At 46.6% G+C, this 19976-nt stretch overlaps 1 protein-coding gene across 9 annotated transcripts in view; it reads left to right on the top strand.

The window, feature by feature from the left end:
• SASH1 (SAM and SH3 domain containing 1) overlaps positions 1-19976 on the top strand; it is a gene marked incomplete at its 5' end in the record, with an annotated part of 511807 nt that overhangs the window by 359481 nt on the left and 132350 nt on the right. Inside the window, one exon of one of the 9 annotated variants that reach the window (XM_083830235.1) lies at positions 8434-8453. The exons of the other annotated variants lie outside the window; for them this stretch is intronic. Within the exon in view, the coding sequence (XP_083686361.1) occupies positions 8451-8453 (3 nt within the window). Of the gene's footprint in view, positions 1-8433; positions 8454-19976 lie in introns of those variants that run through there. 9 annotated transcript variants of the gene reach the window in all.

The raw sequence follows: 19976 nt of genomic DNA, 5'->3' as shown, positions 1-19976 counted from the left end.
AGCTTCTCACAGGCTGTTTTCCTCCCCCACTCTCCGTTTGGTTAAGCTATCCTGACCTGTGTTTTCTTTGTTTTGAACTGTTTGGACTTTTACTTTTTAGGTAATAAATGTCAGCAAACTATTGGAGAAATAAATGGCCAGAAATGAAGCCCTTCATGGGTTCAGCCATCTAAGTAATGCAATCTGAAATATGAGAGGTAGCTAGAAAGAGAGAAAAAAAATCATGGGAGTTTGGCACTGTAGAAGTAATTTCATTTTATGTGATGATATCACCACGTTTTTCCCCTCTCCTTTCACTCAGTACCTATACATGAGACTCTTGGTTTGCAATATGTGGGAATGTTTACTCTTATTTACAGGGCTTTTGTGTTTCTTAGCTATTTTTTGTAAATTGCTTTTAAAATCTCTGCCATAAGGTACCATTTAAGCATTGCCAATGATGACTATGGCTCTTGCTGCTTAAAAGCTTCTAAGCCATGGCCTGTGGGTTTCTTTCGTACATGAGTTTAGGTTCTTTAATGAATACGGTGCTGGTAACACTTATTGCCAAGGCACCTCGGGCTGTACAGACTGGATTCCAGAGCCCCTGATGGGTGCACGCAGATGCATGCCTCCAGGCGGTTGTCCTTGTCTTACACAGCGCCGGGGCTGGGAAGGTGGAGGTGGTGGTGTTCCCTGAACGCTGCCGTGGGTGCACCAGGGCTCTCTGGGGGCTCGGAGTTGGCGGGGTCACTTTAGCCATTTGTTCTTCCTCCCGCACAGTTCCCTCGGTTACAGACATGCTGTGATCAGGTTAGGGGCGCTCTTCTCCCAGGGAGCTGTGTCTGTTTTTCTCCCCCACTCTTGGTTTTGGTTTTGTTTTGTTTTGGAGGGGAGGAAAGGGAGACAAGGAGAGGACACAACAAAACTTTTAGTCCTGCTGCTGCTCTTATGGACCGGGTCCCCTGTCCACTCCAATTTTTATCTCCTTTTGTATGACAAGAGCTGTCGCAGGACTTTCTGATGATGCATTTCTCTTCTCTTTTTCTGTCCCTCCTCCTCGCAGTCCACAGTTTTCTCACCCACCTCACTGCCCGGTTAATCAAACCCATTGGCAAGCGGCCACCTTGCGAAACAATGAAATAACCAGGGATGCCCAGGGGAGGCAGGGGGTGTTCTGCAGCCTAGAGCCAGTGGTGGCACGGGAGGAAGGAGCTCCAGTTCCCTCAGGTGGCTGCTGCGGGAGTCGGGGTCAGTGTAAAACACAGTGGGGTTTGGGGTTTGTTTGTGCAGAAGCAAGCCACCCATCGGGGCATTCGGCCACCTCAGCTCGAGGGCAGTTTGGTATAAGGCCGTGGCTGGATCTTGCTCTTCTGCATCCTCGGTGCTGGCGGAGCTCACGGCCTGCTGGGCCCTTCCCCGCCGCCTCAGCCCGCCAGGTTACCGGAGGCTGGAGCAGAAGCAGATTAGGGCCATTCACACCAGCAGTTTCCTTACCGCATTTGCAAGACTGATAACTTCTGGCAGGGAGGCAGTGACGCCAGCGGGCAGTAATCCTTTCCTCTGGAGAGCTGTTTGCCCTGCCGGCGTGTTTATCCCCGCAGGTGTGGCTCCCAGAAACCCTGCCTCTGCTTCTGGTTTTTGGCATGGGCAGTGGTATCCTGGACGGACAGTGCGACTCGCCCAGCTCCAGCCATCCACCCTGGGGAGCTGCTTCAGGGCAAGGTCTTCCCTGAGAGCCGCCTCTCCCCGTGCTGGGGCCGCTGTCACCCTGCGTGAGCAGCGCTTGGTGCCCGACTTCTGGCTGTGGCTGGTGGCAGCACGCACCAGTGTTCCCTCAGTGCTGCCCGGCAGCACTTGGAAGAAGGTGTTGGCTTGCAAGAACCAGCCAGACGGGGTGAGGAGACAAGAAGAGGCATGAGAATAGCACTGTTTAACTCCAGATCCTCGCCTCCCACTGCTTCCCCTAAGAGGCAGCAGGAACAGCCGCAGCGGGGCGGTGGGGAGCGCGCCCTGCCAGGTGCATGGGCAGCCTGTGCCACTGCCGCCACCGCCACTGCCACCAGCATGCCAGGCAAATGCCACCCTGGTAGCAGCACGGGACCGACAGCTGTCAGCGTGACATGCTGCATGGCGTCAAGTCCTTTTGCATGAGGGCAGTGCTACGTGCAGGCACGCCCTTAGTCCTTAGCTCCTAGCCTCACCTTCAGCTGAGTTACGGGAGCAAAGTCCTGCTCCGTTTGGGGAGTTTAAACGCGGCCGTGAATGCGTGTCAGCTTGCTTGGCCCAGGATATAGCGAGCTACTGAGGAGCGTTTACTGAGCTGTGCCCTGGCATCCTCATCCTTCCTTTGCAGCTGCTATTTACCAGACAGCATTTGTGGTGAATGTAGCTGGCAGGAAACATCGTCTAGGAATGAGCTGGATGAGTTAAAAGAAATTTTCACACTAACATTGTCACAGGCTTTTGAAAATACTTCACATGAAGGCATATTTTTGTAACGCTGAATTAAAATAGCATTGCATGAAGCTGGCTCGACTAAAGCGAATTTACCGTCAAAATGTTTGGTGTTTTTGTTTTGGGTCCCTGTCTTGTTTACAGATCTGCTGTGTTATGCAGAGAGCATCCCAACTCTATCGCCGCATTGTTCCACAGACGTGGCAGCAGCACAGCTAATTCATCTGCGCTGGGGGAGAGGAGATTTTGACTTTCTCGTGGCAATTAAAGAAACCGATTATGAAAATGCACTTATTTCACTTTTAGTCAAAAAGGCCTGCTATGATACTATTGCTTTACGAGGCTCAGAGTCCATATTTATTATGAAAAGGTCTTCATTAAAATTTATCAGAATGAAATAATAGGAGTGTTTCTTCCATAGGCTATGCTAAGATTCAGCATTCGCTTTCTCCACTCTGGGATTTAAATTGCCATTCAAATTATTTAATTATTCTTCCTGTAGTTTTGTAACCCCTGACTGGAACTTTTTTTTGCAATCATCCTTCCTGAAACTGAGAAAATTGCCTTAAAGTAGTTTTTACAAGAGATCAGAACCCACAGAAACATGCAGCCACTGATATACGTGTTAGTCCACCGTGCTGATTCTTTCTTTGCATGTTGTGCAATGTACCCCATCCTTTATCTGCCTGCTTTGTTTTCTTATTTAGATTCTTGTTTAGCTTCCTCGCAGGACCGTGCCTCTATTTTGTTTAGAAAGTTCCCAGCAGCCCGCGGTTGCTATAGCTATATGGGAACGGAATATTTGTGTTGAGTTATTTATTTGAATTGGGACTTTTTAAAACCGTCTCCTTGTCATCAATCTACCAGAGACGTTTGGACAATGCATTAGTCATTGCCGAAGTGACACGAAACACTGCACAGTGTTTGGAGACGCCCTTCCAGCGAAGGACCCCGAGGTTCGGGCCTCCTCACAGATGTGCGGAGCAGCGCTCGCCGGGCCTAACTCAGTTGCACGCCTAATAGGCTTTTTGCCTGTAAATCCCCATGTGCCACGGAGCGATTGGCTCTGCAGAAGGGGTGGTGTAACGGGAAGCCTGGACGTCCCTGATTTATCTCCCGGCTCCGTCTCCAGCGCTGCTGACGGCTGGGTGGAGCGCGCTGCTCCGGCACCCGATGCTGGTTGCCACCCGAGCGAGCGAGCGGCGGAGGAGCGCGGCTGGGTGCTCAGCGGCCAGGGGCAGGCTCAGAGCTGGGGCTTTGTTTCCCGAGCCCTGACGGCAGCGTGGCAGCGAAGCAGCTGAAGTAAACAAACCAACAATAAAGGCATTTTTGTGCAGAATAGGACCATTATTCTTCCTGACAGCATGACTTGGATTTTGAGGTCTCATTCCTTGTATTGTTCCTTATTTAAAGAGAAAGAGAAAGCAGAACAAGGAATAATACAAATTAGACAGCCTAAGGCTTGTGCTTGCCTATAGGATACTATTAAGGTCCTGTCGGCGCTACAAATTGGAACCATTCTGCAGCCGGGTCCCTTCACCCAGCTGCATTTTGAAAGCAGTCAGGCCCTAAAGTCTTACGTGCTCGTGTGATCAATTCGCCAGGGACTTTTCTGCGGAGGTCAGGCTCATAACCATGAGGCAATAAGCAATCACTTACTGAGACTGCCTCATTGATTATTCCACCCGCAGACAACAGAGCGTTTCTTAGCCCGACAGAGGGGCTCGCACAGCCACATAGACTCGTGCACGTGTGTGTGCCTATTTACTTTCCTTTCCGTCTCAACCGCGGACGTGATTTTTGCCAGAGGGTGCTCGGTGGGCAGCTGGGACATGAGGCAATGCCCTGGTGCTCTGTGCAGTGAGCCACGTCCGCGGGGGCTGCCACAGTGGTTTCGGACCCTCCGGAGAGCTGGAGGGCTGCTAGAGGGCTGGAAGAAGCTGTTGGGGCTTCTGGGCAGTGCCGTGTTGCAAGGCTCACGCTCAGTAAGGCTTCAAAAAGTTTGTGTTGTGCAAATTTTCAACCCTTTCTGTTCATTTGGACCGGAATCCCATGGTATCTGCTGGACACGGGAAATTCAGCATGGATTCGGGGCAATGGCCTTTTCTTTTTCTTACTCCAGCAGGGGCTGGCTATGCCTGAGCAGTGGCCCTTGAGCTTGCTGAAGTGCTAAGGGTGGAGACATTTCCCAGATACTCAGGAGAGCATGGATTTATGCACTCACAAAGGCACACGGCCCTTCTACCAAGGGACAGCAAGTCTGTTTTGTCTCTTTGGTAACCTCCCCGGCTGGCCGAGGAAGACTTCTTGCAGCTGGGAGAGGCATGACTGTGGTGGAGCCGTGCCCGTGGGAGAGGTGAGGGAGGGCTTATTGAAATCCTCAGGGTCTCATCCAGCTTGCCTTTTTCTGGCCTGGGCATTCACAGCAAGGGACAAGCAATAGAGGCGCCACCACTGAGATGAGACACGCTGTCATCCCAGTCAGATTAAATATCTCCAGTCCGCTCCTGGAAAGAGCATATCAAGAACACTAAGTGGAACATTGCTGTATGTTTAGAACTTTTCAAAGTTACTGACTGCATACATTAGACACACAGTTTGTTGGATTGTTCCATGCCATTTTTCCTTTAATCCCTTCACTTGTGATTTTCCCAGGGGATACATGGAGTAAACCCTTTTTTCACTGTCAGGACTGAGCCCGTTTTAACTGAGCAGCCTGGAAGATCTTTTGTTCAACTAGACATTGATTCTGTTTGCACATCTGCAGCATTTAAACATTGCACGATTGTTTAAATGCAATGTTTAAATGCATTTAACATTTAATGTGTTTATGTTTAAATGCATAAACAACGCACGACCACCTCAGTTCACAGTCTCAAAGATAAATAACTAATATTTTTTCCCCCAGGGTAAGCAAACTGACAGCGGAGGGATTAAAGGGAGGCCACAGAACATATCTCCAGCTATTGACAGATAACAGAATAACCGTATTGGCTGGTAAATAAAGAAGCGGATGAGAGCAGTATCCATCAGCAGCTACCACCAAACAGCTCCCTCTCCTGCTCTCCCAGTACAGTTTGGAAGCTGATGCCCCGACACCTGGCACTGTCTCTTGTGGCAAACGGAGAGGACAAGCAGCAAGGAGGACAGGGTGCAGGAGGGAAGGAGGAGACAGGAGGAACTCTGGTGGGGGAGTCGGATGTGTTAATAAATCTTTGGCTGAGGGAGATGGAAAAATATGGAAGTGAGGGCTGACAGAGCCACCCAGCGTGAGAGGTACGTGGGAGCGGATGGAGGTCCTGGTACAGGAGAGTGTGAAAGCATCCCGGTCAGGAGATGTGGAGGGGGAAGCTGAGGGGACACACAAATGTTGCATCCAGAACAGGCTGCGGCATCCTGGGAGGGTCAAGGGATGGAGGCACAACAGAGGGACAGCGGTCTCACGTGGGCTGATGTCTCGGGATTACTTTAAAGGCCCTGGCACCAGGGCCACCAGGACATGGATGGCACAGAGGGAACAGAGAAGCTGCACTGTGAGGACGTGGGGTACATGTGGGATCGCTGGCACAGGGACACCGTGGCCAGCTGCAGGACCGCCCTGTGTGGCCCTGGGAGGAGTTCAGGCCCTGTCCCCCCGTTGCTTTATTGTTCCTGTTTAATGGTGTTCGATGCAAGGCTGAGATGGGATGAGCAGTGAGGCTGTCCTCAGCAGTGCGCTTCACAGGACTGACAGCAGGAAAACTTCCATGGGAAATATGTTGTGCATCTGTTGTTTTCAGTGGGTGCTAGGTGTGAGAAACAGCTAAAGGTAATTCGCTGGCTTGTCCCCCACTCATATTTTAAAATTCAAAGCTTAAGCCTTTTTCTTTTCAGCATTGCGGCTGCTCAGCAGAGGTTGTAAAGCTCAACTTTTAATGCGTAAAATCGATCAACTTGAAAACCCCAAAATTCTCCCCTCTCTGTCTGACTACTGTCTTGAAAATCCTACAGTTTTATATTGTGTTTTTGTCCTTTCTCTTCTTTTGATTTGTTACTGTGGGGTCACCGTCCCATGTTTTGAATGCATACATATGCCTAATTGAACATTCACCATTCAACATACACAAAATTCATTAAGACTATGGAAGTCCTGTTAAAAAAGGAGTTATTCCCCCTGCAGCCTTATACAAACATGTAAAACGCTTGAGTCAGACTGAATCCCGAGGTTAAAAATAGACTGGTAAATCTTAGTATTTACTTTCTGAATTTTAAACCCTGTGGAGGAGAGGGAAGCGTTTAAAGTTTTCCCACTTTAATCATTGCCTCTGATGCCAGGAGGACTAAGTGGCTTTTTTTCTTTTAATGCAAACAGGAGATTCTCAAGACTTGAAATGAAATCCTGAGTGCAGGCGACAGCACGCTTCCTGCTTCCTTCCCGTGCTTTCCTGACCGCTATCCTCCGCTGCTGGGAGGAGGATGGTCGCCTGCCTCCCTGCTTCACCTTCAGCGCAGCCCCTCTCCTTTCTTCCAGGGCTCGTGCCCGTCCCCCTCCAAGGATGCTGGGCTGTGTGCTCCTGCTCTCCTTGGCCTAAAAGCCACTGCTGCTGTGCAGTCCTGGAGAAACCAGCGTATAGCCAGGTGCATGCATGGGTGTCCTCCCGGAGCCAGAGGACAGTACCCGTTTGCTATATTGCTCTCTCTCATGTTTCTCAGTGCCCATCCAGCGATGGGTGGCAGGGCAGGGGTGATGCAGGTCTCACCGGCGCTGCTTCCCTCTTTCATGGTGAGGTTTGCCCTCCTGTGGGTGTAGGAGAACCAGACCCTTCCAGAGTCATTGACATGATTCAACCAGAAGCATTTTCTGCTCTTCCATTATTCCAAAACAGCAATGCTGGTTTTGATCATATGAGAAAGAAATCAAGGCTTTTTGTAACCTGAAAAGGCACATGAGTGACTTAAATTGGCGGGGAGGGACTTGCTGTATGGCACTCCATCCCAGCATTGTTCTACCCCTTCTGAGCTATGTGGTAGGTGTCTTTGATAGAGCATTTTATTTTTTAATTTGCTTCCAAATTAAACATTGGTAGTAGGGTGACGGCTGGACCAGATGATCTTGGAGGTCTTTTCCAACCCTAATGATTCTGTGATTCTATGAAACTAAAAAACATATTTTATAAAATTGTATTCACTAACCTTTGTAAAGGCCCAATATTGAAAATCTTCTGACAGTGTGCTTGCATATGTATAATAGAAATCTGTGCATGTCGGTGTAGGAACGAGTTAGGAATTTCAACACGTTCACTTGCTATTAGCACTTGATGTTCACTTCAAGTTAGTGCAGTCGCAAAGTTGTTGCTGGACCAAGTCCTGGGTAAGATTCCGAGGGCCACACCAAGCTGTCAGCATTTCACACCATCGGCAGGGCTGGTGCTGGAAGGGAAGCTGCGGAGGAAACAGCCAGGGCTGGGAGCTGGGGCCAAGGTTTGGGGGCCAGGAGCCCCCCTCGGGCGATGCCCAGGCACCGGGGGGCCGTGTCCCTTGGGAGAGGGGGAGCCCGGGCGCAGGGGCTGCGCCGCAGCCTTTTGGCACCCGGCGTGAGCGGTGGAAGTGACACACGGCTCGCACAACGGGAAAGCCCTGTTTGTTTGTCAAAGGAAGGCCAGGAGCTGGACAACTGCAGCTGGGCGGCTCTGCCTTTGTCTGAAAGTTAGTGCCGGAGAGCCCGCCGGGCCTTCGGCTCGGTGCTCCTGAGCCGCTGCGTGTACCTGTCGCTGTGGGTTGTACCAGGCTAGCCAGCGGCTAGCCGGCATTTTGGGGAGGCAGGGCTCTTCTCCAAGGCTGGGACTGATGGGCTTGCTGATGCTTTTCGTCTGGAGTGCGAAGCGCTGTTCTGGAGGCTGATGATTTTCGCCCCCTTGCTGGGTCTGGAAGTTGCAGAACTGAGTGGCACAGATGCTTGGGCGAGTAGCCTGGGCTGGAAAGAAGAATTAACTTAATAATCCCCACTGAGACAGTTGCTATTACATTGATGTGAGATGGTAAGTCGTTTAGATCACTCCATCCTCACATTTTTATAGCTATATACCTGTGTTTCCAAGCTACATTCAGATTGCATCGATGCTTTTCACAAACCTGTCATACGGTTAATTACAGCTGAATTTAATAGTTACTGTCATTGTATATTTGATTGAAAAATAAGTAGTTTCACTCAAGCTGTTTTCACCCTGAGAAGATAGATCTTGTGATATTATGGTTTGTGAACAGTTCTGCTGCCTGCTATCTTCCTCAACAGAAAAGTAAGAAATGAAGTTAGACAATTACTTGTAATTGCAGGTAAGATTTGAATGTTGATTTATATTTTTAATTGCTTCCATTTAAAAAATTATGGGTGAATGTGAAGATGAGTAATGTTTAAACTGAAAGAAAACAGACCCATAAATATAAATGTGGAGCAGCAGGATGTGTATAAAGGGCAATCTTCTTTTTTTTTTTTTCTCCTCTCTGCTCCAATACTCCTGGAAACGTGCTTCTTGAACTTATCTTGACTTCAGTTTCTCAGTGGCCACAGCTTCTAATTACTTGCCTTTTCACACTGGTTTTGAGCCAACAGAAACTGAGTATTATGCCTACGTGTTCACTCGGTCTAGATGTGATTTTCTGTTCAGGGCACTCGTACTGGAGAAAATAAAACCTGGATGATTCACTGGGTGACTGAAGCTGTTGGTACTTCCCAGGGATGGCACAAGAAATGAAATCTCAATTAAGAGTGACTTTCTCTTACAGAGTAAAGCCTTTGAATCAGAGCGTACCTCGGAGCCTTTTGTCTGCCAAATGGGTGGGGGTAATTCAGTTGAGAAAATGCAGTCAAGATGTGAAAAAAAGTGCCTGGGGGCATGCAAGGCCTGTTTCCAGTGATGCACGGATGTTAGTAACATGCTGAGCTTTAAAATCCCAGAGCACAGTAAAGCAGAATATTCCCATCCCACTCCCTGGGAATTAAATTAGGTGTCGAACCAGAGGTCTTTATGAAAAATAAAATCAGAAAACATTTTGTTTTCAGTTAGAATTTTTATCTGACTTGCTACTTTTGTGTGTGTGTGAAGGCTTGCAGAAATACAGCCCTGTGGTAGCACTGAAATGAGAGATCATCACTTTTTCTGTCAGTGCCTTTTATATAAATGTGTTACTATTTTAACTCAGAAGCTGTTCAGTTATGTGCCTAGTTCCTGAAAAATTTGCAGACTGTGCTTCAGCAAAAGGAATTAAAAAAAATTATAAAAGCATGAAGTATGCTTTATGGTATATATTACTTTGCAGTGTATCTGCTTTATCAAGCTTAAGATTCTTAACTCTTAGAATTAATTGCATGTAGAACTGAACTGAGTTATTTTTTTAAAAATTTAGATCCTAGCTAAATAAGCAGGTTTCCACAAGTGTAGCCATCTCATACTGCATTATACTAGAGCATAAGAATTTAAAATGAAAGGAAAATGGGTGGTAATTAGGAAAAAGAAATCTGGACTGTTCAGTCTAAGCGTTCCTGAAGTGGTGACAAACACAGAGCGCGTCCCCCTTGAGAAGCAGTGAAAAAATATTTTCAAACTCCCTCCCCTTTCAGAAGGCTCCCTTGGGAAAATGACAAGACTCGACTCACTCCACCTGGAAAAGACTCACATCCCTCTCTGTACCAGTGGGAACCACTGTGCCCCTGAGGGAGGCATTTTAAGAGAGGTCTGCAGAGGTGCACATCCCCTCCTCTGGTGTTGATTATTTCAGGCAAGGCATTCAGCACCACTTTGTTGGCAGCCTGGGGACCAAGCAAAACCCCTGCGCATTGCCTGACTGCCCCATCCCACCCTGGAGCAGGCACTGGGAGCAAGTAACAAGGAAATAGGGTGCAGTGAAAATTCATTTAAAGGAGTTTGAAAGATATTGCTCACAGAGTGTATGAAGATATCACTATGAAGGGAGGATTACGTATTTCTAAATGCAGATTGGCTATTTTAAGAGAAAATTGTAAAAAAATGAAGACACTGGGCTTTATTCCCTTTCTTCATAAAATATGAAGCACATCTTTTTTTAATGCTTTCAATTTTCTTCCTTTTATGGCCTATTGTAAATATGCAGTATTCTTGATCTCAACTGTTCAAGGCTTACATTAGCCTTCCTGAATAACGAGAATTCTTCTTTAAGCAATTCCCCACAAATACATTTTTGGTATGTTTTTATGCTGGGTGGTTGGTTTTTTCAGTATTTAAAGTATGCTGAAATGGTATTTTCATGGATTGTAAAATCAAGAGATTTAAACAGCTCTGCTTTCTTCTCCTAATCTCCATTTTTACTTAAAAATAAAATAAAAATAAAAATCTTTTGTGTCCACATAACTTCTTGTGATTGGAGAGGGGAAAAGAAATGCCAGCTGTCATAAATTCTTAGGCTGAAGATCTTCTCCCAACAAAGCTTACACTAACAACAGTTAGTCCCAGGCAGTTTTTTTGGTTGTTTTGCTGTTGTTGTTGTTGTTGCTTTCATTTTTATTTTTTTTTTAGGAAACATAGCGTAGGCCTAACAGCTAGGTCCCTGGGTTATTTAAGGTATTTTTGCACTCTTCTGAATTGATTCAGATCAGTGCCTGCAACGTCTCAGTAGCCCAGCTGATAGGGGTCTACAATTCTGAGGAGTGCAAAAGGTTTATTTTATAAGCTGTCTGTTGGTAAATCTTCACATAATGCTTGCTTTTCTGTGACAGCAAGAAAGAAGTTGACTCATGTTCTGCCTGCAGCCTCCAGATCCTGTTGTGAGAGCTGCTGCAGGGCCAGCTGTCTCCCATCTTCTGCTCATGCTTCTGACTTACTTCCTCCCAAGTGAAGTATTTTTGCAAAAATAGGTCCTTCTCTCCATCTGCCTCCTGTTTGTGTTAGCTCATTTCTCCAGTTTCCATATCCATCTGTGTATCTGATCATGCTCTCCAATATGCCTGCAGTTCTTTCTAGCTTTGTGCTATCTGAAGTCAGTAAGCAGGTAGCATCATCCCCATGGGAGAACACCCTACGACATGGTCCTGTCTTCTTCACTAATGATTTTCAGTGCTTTTTGTTGGCCTTTGCAGGCTCGGGCACTTCCTTGCAGGTTCCTGCTGAGCCACGTGAGGATGGGTACTGGCCCATCAAGAGCCTCAAAGCAGCCACCTGGGTCACAGCTCTCAAAACGTGGCCAGCCGCTAGACAAGTCTGATGTAAAAATACTGAGTCGTGCCTAAATGTCTTGATAAACCACTGACAAATATTCTTTGAGATGGTTTCCCTGCCATGCACCAGCCCTGATACTTTCATGTAGGCCGCTGACTTAATGAATATCCTATGTAAAGGAGCAAGAGGAACCCAATGAGGCTGGAGATACCTCTCTGCCCCTCCTTATCTGCATGCATAGTATCAAATTATCAAAGAAAATTATCTTTATTTGACAATGATTTTGATTGTTTCTCACAAAGGCATGTGAACGTAAGGTCTTGAAATGCTTACAAACAGCACGTGTGACTCTTTGTTCCCAAGCATATTTACTGTAAATTTAGGTCAGACCGAATGGCCGGTCGGGGTCTCAGTGAAACACAACCCATAAGGTGCACGTTTACTTGCCTCTTCTCTGTCTTCTGCAACATTAAACCTCTGTATCAGTGAGCCTGAATCTCTGGTGCTGGGCTCGCCAGACTTGTGCCAGGAGGATTTTGGCATGCCACGGCTAAGGTCCCCCGGGGAGGGGGTCGGGCTCGGCTTCTCTCCCTGGTTCACACCCAGGCTGCATCTGCTGTGACCACCTCGAGCCACTTTCCCTAACTCGCACATCAAACGTGAGCTTGGTAGCCTGTGGTTTTTGTGTCTCGGTAGCATTTGGGTGGGTAAGCCTTTCTGATTGCCAGCAGCTCTGTGGGATACCACTCAGAAACAATCCTCACTCACCTTGGCTTATGCTTGATTTGGTTATCTGTGATAGGTGTTCAACAGTGCCAGACCTTGGTTATTTTCCCCTCTTATTAATGCCCCCAGACTCTCAGCGGGGCTTTCTGCCATGTCTTTCCAGAGTGCAACAAGTGGAGATACCTTCAAAATACAAATGCAGGCCTCTCCCTTGCCTGTCATTCCCTTACAAGCTGTACTCCTCTGTATTAATATTTCAGTTGTGTGAATTCTCTACAAGTTGAAGTTGTGCCAGTTAAGTTAAGCATTTTATTAAGCATTAAGACTTCTAGTTCCTCCTGTTTTGTGCCTCGTACCTCTTCTAGCAGCACGCAGGCTTTTAATAGATTTGCCACACTGAGCTGCTATTTGTTCTTTCCCCTCTTGTGACCTTACAGTGAACCCCACTACCTCGTCTCCCTTCTTCCCCTCTTCTCAGTTTGTATTCGTTTTTTTTCCTCCTTTCCATCACTTCCCGGGGTTTTCACTGTTTGACATTGTTTTGGTCGAGAGGGGAGAATTTAGGTCACCGTCTTTGTTGTTTTTTTGTCTTTCTTCACTAGATGGATAACGGCAGAATAGCAGGGCATCTGTCGTGGAGCCATTATCCCATGATCAAAGAAGTCAAAGCACTCAGCAGCGTACTCTGCATAGCCACACGTTCATCCCCAGCGTGTGCTTGTGTGGGCACGCACACGTGTGTGCCCCTCTCTTTCTGGCTGCTCTTTTACACTGGTGTGGTAGGCTCTAAGGTGATGCTTCAGTAGGCCCCCACACCTTCTCCCATATGCCCATTTGTTTTCTAAATTTGTGCTGCCTTCCCTAGGAACCCATGGTTTGGTTTCTGTGCACATCCTGCTCTGGTTTTAGAAGCAGGAGCAGCTTCTGGTTTCCAGAAGCCCTCCAGAAGGAGGCCAGAAGGTGGCTGAAGGTGGCTGCGCACCACGGAGAGGAGCAGGAGCACTTCCCTCTGGCTTCTCGCTCGGGCTGGGGGGCTCAGGGCTCCCCTCCTGCCTACCTGGGCTGTTTCTCAGGGGCCTGGGGACCTCTCTGCTTCTGCTTGGAGGCAGGGAGGGAAGGGCGAGCACTGCAAGTCAGGCCCCAGGTCTGCGAGCGCTCGGCCCACTGTGCCTGCTGGGGCACCCCCAGCAGCGTGCTGGGTGGGGGCCAGGCAGCTGCAGTCTCAAGCCTCCCAGCATGACAGGTGAGCACGAAACCAGGGGCGAGAAGACCCCGGCACCGACAGCATGGCCAGGGGTGCAGCTGCCCCACAGGAGGCGGCAGAGCCTGGGCATGCTGAGCCCAGAGGGGAGGACATGGCAGTGCGAGCTGCCTGCTTCGTCCCCGACCTCCCGCCTCGTCACCTCAGAGCGGTCGAGGCTCAGCAGAAGCGATTTGCAACCTTTATGTATTCCTAAATTGCGCCAGTGCAAACCTGCGTGGCGAATTTACAGCTGCTAAAAACTAAGACGTTTTCTTAATGGCTTTACAAGGACTTCATTAAGGTACTTAATGAGGCCTCAGAAGTCCGTCAACCACAAGCTGAAAATCACCGCTTCAGAAATAAGGCGTTAGGGATTGCTGGTGAAGTCACAGTGTGTGTTACCTGGGTTGCTGCTTGAGGAAGGCTGCTGCTCTCTATTTCAGCAGTGAAGACTGGCCGCGGAAGTTTCAAAAGCAATTTGTTTCCTCCGCGGATATCAGCAGGGGAGGGACTTCAATAGCGAGGTCATTCTAAATGTCTCGTTCCTCTTTCTCCCCTTTCACCATATTGGCGTAGAGTTTTCCATAGGGAAGGGTAATACGAAATCCAGAAAGGTCTGAGGGCCTGAAATGAAGACAGATAAAATTCTGTCATTGTGATTCTTATAAACATAGATTAGCTTGGTCGTGGTTGAATGTTCCCTGGTTCTTCATCTTTAGTACTGTCAGCACATGGTCCCTATGATATACGGCCAGCTTCTACAATTAATACAGTTGTTCATGGAAAATACAATTAAAATCTGACCGCCTGTCACTGTCCTCCCCTCCAGTCGTGGTGCTGATAAAGTTCTCTGGATTTCTGCCATCTGCTAGTTCTAACATGCCCAGTTTCCTTACAAAAAGGCTCTGCTTTCACCTACAAAACGTTTGATAATTCAGTTCAGTTTCCTGTGAAACTCTGCATCTTGCGAGCACTTTGTAGTACAGAAGTGCTGCTTTCCAGCAAACACTCCCACGTCTTCACATGATTTGGGGCTTTATTGCAGAGCATTTCCCCTCTAAGCGTCCACTTACTGCTGGGTGTTTTCTGTGGGTTTCGCTGTAATGTTTTTAACAGCTTTATTTCTGTTATGCTTGGTTGTATGAAAGATGCCCAGCAAACCTGATTAATTCCCAAGATATCTTTGCTTCCTTAGACTCATGGAGCATGTGATGCGTAGCCTGGGCTGGTCCCTGGCTATTTACAGCATGCCAAGTACAGCCAGCAGTCCCTGGACTGGGACTCAGGAAGACCCCGATTTCCTCTTTGGTGCTGCTGCTGATTAGCCAAGTTTCCCAACGCAAATCACGTCGTCTCTGGGCATCTTCACCTTCTGACTCAGATGCAGCGTGTAAATTCCTTTACTCTGTACAAAGAGTTTAGTAGAATAAGGAGGAGCTTGTTCTGTAGGTGAGGTGCCCAGTTGCTTCTGGAATAGACACTAAATACAGGCTAAATGCTAAGTAATATTAAAGAAGTAACAAAACATATTCAGAAAACAGAACAACAGAAGATCTACTTGGGCAAACACTTGTCAGGAAACATTTGATCATGATTCCAGTACCTGTCATTTCCTGTTCCTGGATTTATTCTGCATTAGTTATTTCTAGACTTTCCAGAGCCTTATGCGTAGACAAAAGCTTCCATTTTACTTGGCACATTCCTCTGACTTTGGCAGCTCTGACTTTGGTAACATTGTCATTCGTTATTACCGCAAGAGTTTTTTAACATCTCAGATGGTGGACTGCTGGCATCGTGGAAGTTCAGGCAGCGAGAGCAAGTTGCTCAGGAAAGAGAAAGCTCCCTTTCACAGTTGCCAAGGTAATTGTCAGCTAGGATAAAGTCAAAGCACTGATGATTTCAGATCACGGCCATTTGTTTTTAACATAGATGATAGCCATACCAAGGAAAAAGCTTATTTCAGAAGCTGTGGTTATTGGTTTATATTCCTGTCAACATTCATTTTCCATTTCTTGTGCAAATTGGAGTACTTCTCGGACAGTTTAAATCAAGCATGAGCAGCTACAACAGAGAGGGCGCAGGAAGGTAGTGGAGGGACTTTGAGGGAGGCCTTGTCTTTCTTTAATGCAGTGTGGAGAAGGGACTGGCTCGTCCCTGTTCCTGTCTGGATTAGAAGGGAGAAAGGGAACTTCTGGCTGCTCTGTTTCTTTCAGAAGCTGCCCTTGTGCAGGGGAAGCGACTAGGAGATTTATGGCTCACATCGTATTGTTTGCAATGTACAAACCCAGGATTCGCTAGGAACTGCTTTAGACCCTTCTGGCAGGGAAATGAAGTACTTAAAGGGTAAGTTGCCAGCTTTGGTCCTCTTTAAACACTTGTACTGAGCGGGGAGGGGAGCGAGGGGGAGGGCAGATATGTTTTCCTACTAGTGGTTTTGGTACAGCTTTTGCACCTGCAAAGCTACAGCAAAACTCACTCTGACATTTAAGGGTGTGAATGCTTGTTTTTTTTTCATCCACTGACATAAAATACTACTGCAAAAAATATTCCAAAACTTTCCAAAGGACTTTTGCTATGGAAAGCACTAGCACAAAGAGCCCTTTGTTTCACAGGAGTATCTGAACCTGTGGTAAACTCTTGCTCCTGTTTTTTCCCCCAGACAGGTGCTACGAGCTCTTTGACATTTGTAGAGCAGATGGGATGTCATTTCAGCCTTGTGTCTAATTGACAGAACCTTAATAACTCCCTCTACACGTCCCTCCTCAGAAAGTGTGGGCCATGGGATTGTGGAGAGGGCTCTCTCCTCATAAGCAATGCACTTAACATATGTACTGCTGGGTGAAAAGCGGGAGCTACACTCTCTAACTGGCCTGTGAAGGTTTTGGGGATTCACAATCCAGGGAAATAATTTCTTGCTGCTGGATTTTCTGTTTTGGATGGTTGGTCACTTGCTATTGGCTTGCCTCCCATACGTTGTGTTATGTATACACACAGTCCTAGATGTTATTGTATGCATATATTCTTATATAAATAGCAGTCTTGTTTCTATATGCAATTTCATAATGACATATGGAGTTGAAAGATGCAAAATGTGTGACGATGTTTGTGCAATACAGTCTCTGGAGCTGTGCGAATGCACACGTCTGCCTGTCCTTGGCTTTTCTCTCTGCACAGCTCCCAAAGGAGTGACTTTGCGAATGTCCAGTTTGAGGACTTCAGACTCAGTGGGGATCTGGTTTCCAAAAGCCTGGTGCCTGTGGAGGTCTCAGAGAAGAAGGTAGCTGTCCTAATCATTTCTGCAAATCTCAGCACACCAACAACATGTTCAAGTCCTGCACATGCTCAAGTCTCATGTGAAAAAAGCAGAATAACTGTTTTGAGTGCAACTTCTGCTAAAGGTTGTGCGCTCCTTTGCATGCCTGGTTTACACAGGAAAACCACATTTGCAAAGTGTTTCTAGCATTTAAGTTCCGACAGGCAGCTATGCTTCCCCAGAAATCGCTTCTGTAAAGCAACCAGGCATGATTTTACTTTTGGAAAGGCAGCTAGGCTGCGTTTTATGGTGGTTGTCATTGGCTAAGACCAAGAGAGGTAGGAGTACCCAAACAAATATTTAATGCATTTCAGTTGGAGTATATATGAACTAACAAAACCCTTGCCCTCGAGCAGCTGTAATTTCTAGGATTATTCTTATGAAGCGTATTAAGTTTGGGATTCTTGGCTCCCTGGTGCAGCAGCCTGTCCCTCTGGCAACTGTCATCCCCGATCATATCAGTTACACGCTGCCACGGCCATTCAAACGTCTTGTGCAAATGGCAATACTAAAAGCAGGCCAGGTGGTAGCAAAGTCTGGGACCGATCTTCAGGTCACTATCAAAATCACAGCATTTCCAGTTCTCCAGGCATCAATATTCATTCCTGTGGCACTAGTACACAAAGCATTTCAATGTCCTTTGTGGTATCCTTGATACCTCTAGGCTCTAATTCAGCAAAATACATAAATTGCAGCATTGTACGTTGGCCTTTTGGCATGAATGGCTTTCAGATATTCTTTTGAATAAATGCTGGCTGCTGTGCATGGGGCTTTCACAGTCTGGTTTCAAAGAATTAAAACAAACACAAGAAAGTATTAAGAAAATAAAAAGACTGGAAGGAATCTTAGGAGGTTATTTAGCCCGCTCCAAGCCCCAGAGCAGATTCGGTTGTACCAAAATGATTGTTGGGAGGTTCTCCAGAACAGGTTAGACAGTGATGAAGGCTCCACAGTGACCCCAGGCAATCAGTTCCACTACTTGTATGAACCTTGCTGTTAGATGGCTTTTTCCAGCGTTTAACCTGACATCACCCCTGCTGCAACTAAACCTGTTCGTTCTTGCCCTAACCCCAGCAGACAGAGAGGTTTATTCTCCCTCTTGGTGGAGGGAACCTTTCCATTTTTGAAAATGATTATCCTACTCTCTGGCAATCTTTGTCTAGGCTAAAGCACCCCAGTCCTTCCAATCTCCTCTCATAGACCTCTCGTTCATGGGGCTGCCCTTTCCATTTTCTCCCAGTAGTCTGTCCGTGTCGTGTCTTGACGTCTAGTGCATGCCAGGTGAAAGCATGACCCAGGACTGCAGCTGGGGCTCACGCTTGGTGAGCGGAGTGGGGATCGCTCCACGTCAGGCATGCAGTCGTGCATCCTGCTGGCTGTGCTGGTACGCTCTGCTCTGAACCTTACTGCTCTGCAACAAGACAAAATGTTGGATTCATGTTCAGTGGTTATTTTCAAGCTCTCTGAGCTTTCTGTCATCTGTAAATCTAGTGAGCATGCCCTCAATCATACCAGCCAAGCCGTTAATTAAAATATTGAAGAACAGATCCCCACTCGATATATTCTTTCACTTTGGCCGCCGACCACTGAAAACTAATCTCTGAAAGTGTTTTTTTCAACCAGTTGTGTACCACTTCATAATGGTATCTCAGCTGACCGGGTTGAATAAGGTAGAAACCTTATTAAATTCAATCTGTATTCCATCTGCTGCTACTTCTCATCCAGTACCAATTATCCTCCAAGGAAGGAAATAAGATTGATTTGACACAATTAATTCTTGACAAATCCATTTGGCTGTTTTAAACTTGTACAAGATAATAGGGTGGAAAAAAAAGCGTTATGTAACTTGATGTATCTTTCCAGTCCTGTACTAGCCCTCCCTCAGCCTTCCTGAACTCTCCTCTTTATGGGTTCTCCCTTGTAATTACTGCGGTGCGGGAGTGAGAACCCGGGATGGAGGGAGGCAGCAGCCAATATTACTGCCAAGATCATTGTATCTTAAAGCCAAGCAGGGGATTGGTGGGTAAATGTGATCAGGATAAGCTTATTTGAAACCACCAAGCACACTAAGTAGCCTCTAATACTGTTTAGCTCTTTGACACTGACATGAATTGTCTGTCACATGTGGAGCTTGTTACAGTCATTGCTCATACATCCACGTAACAACGATTCAGCTGTTCTACCGTTGTTACCAATACATACACATTTGTTTGGGAAATAGCACTGAAAGATTTTAAAACTGCTTCTTCTCCCCTGCCAAAATCCTTGGATGCATTTGAACACGGTAGAGATCAGGATACTATTGCGTGTGTTTGGGGGTGCTGCGAATAACTGGGTCCTGATCCCTTGGTTGCATTCCTTTCTGGTTGAGGACAAACATGAATAATAGCTGGGCAAGTACAGGCAACAGAAGGCATAAGCTTAAGTCACGTTTGATACACTGAAAGCTGTTTGAAGTAACTACCCAGGAGAACAATTATATTTCCTTTCTAATATGGGAAGTCCATGTCTGTTACTATAAAGTTATCTGGAAAATGCTAGAAGATAAAAAGGTATTGCAACATTTGGAAAATGCTTTTAGGAGGTAAGGAATCTGCCTCTTTTACAAGTCAAAATGCAGTCTTTTCCTAACAATGTCTGCTCATGCTGTTTATATATAAAAATAAATAAATAATTATAAACAATATAAGAAATATTTTTATCTCCTGGAGTTTAAAAATTTTTATATACATACATAAAAAAAGGAAGCTGGGGAGTAATGGAGATTACCTAAATGAGGCCCAATACCTTGCTGGTATCTTAGCACATTTTTACATATTCCCTAAATGGCACAGATGTAATTAAGATCAGCTGAGAAATTCTAAGCAGATTTAAGTGGAAACTTAAGGGCCACACAGGCTTTTCAGACTTCTTAGGCAATTGCCCAGTTAGCATGCACCTTAAAATGAAAAACACCCAAAATAATGTATGTAGCTCCAAGCCATGTGAAATTAAGTCATGGACTGTTTGTAGCCCAGAGCCCTGTGGGCTCACCACCCCTGCTGCTGCCTTCTCGGTGGTGGAGATGGCAGATAATATCCTGTGACTCCAG

Source organism: Anser anser (genome assembly GCF_964211835.1).
Source record: "Anser anser genome assembly, chromosome: 3".
Lineage (NCBI taxonomy): Eukaryota > Metazoa > Chordata > Aves > Anseriformes > Anatidae > Anser > Anser anser.
This window is presented reverse-complemented; position numbering and strand designations above follow the sequence as displayed.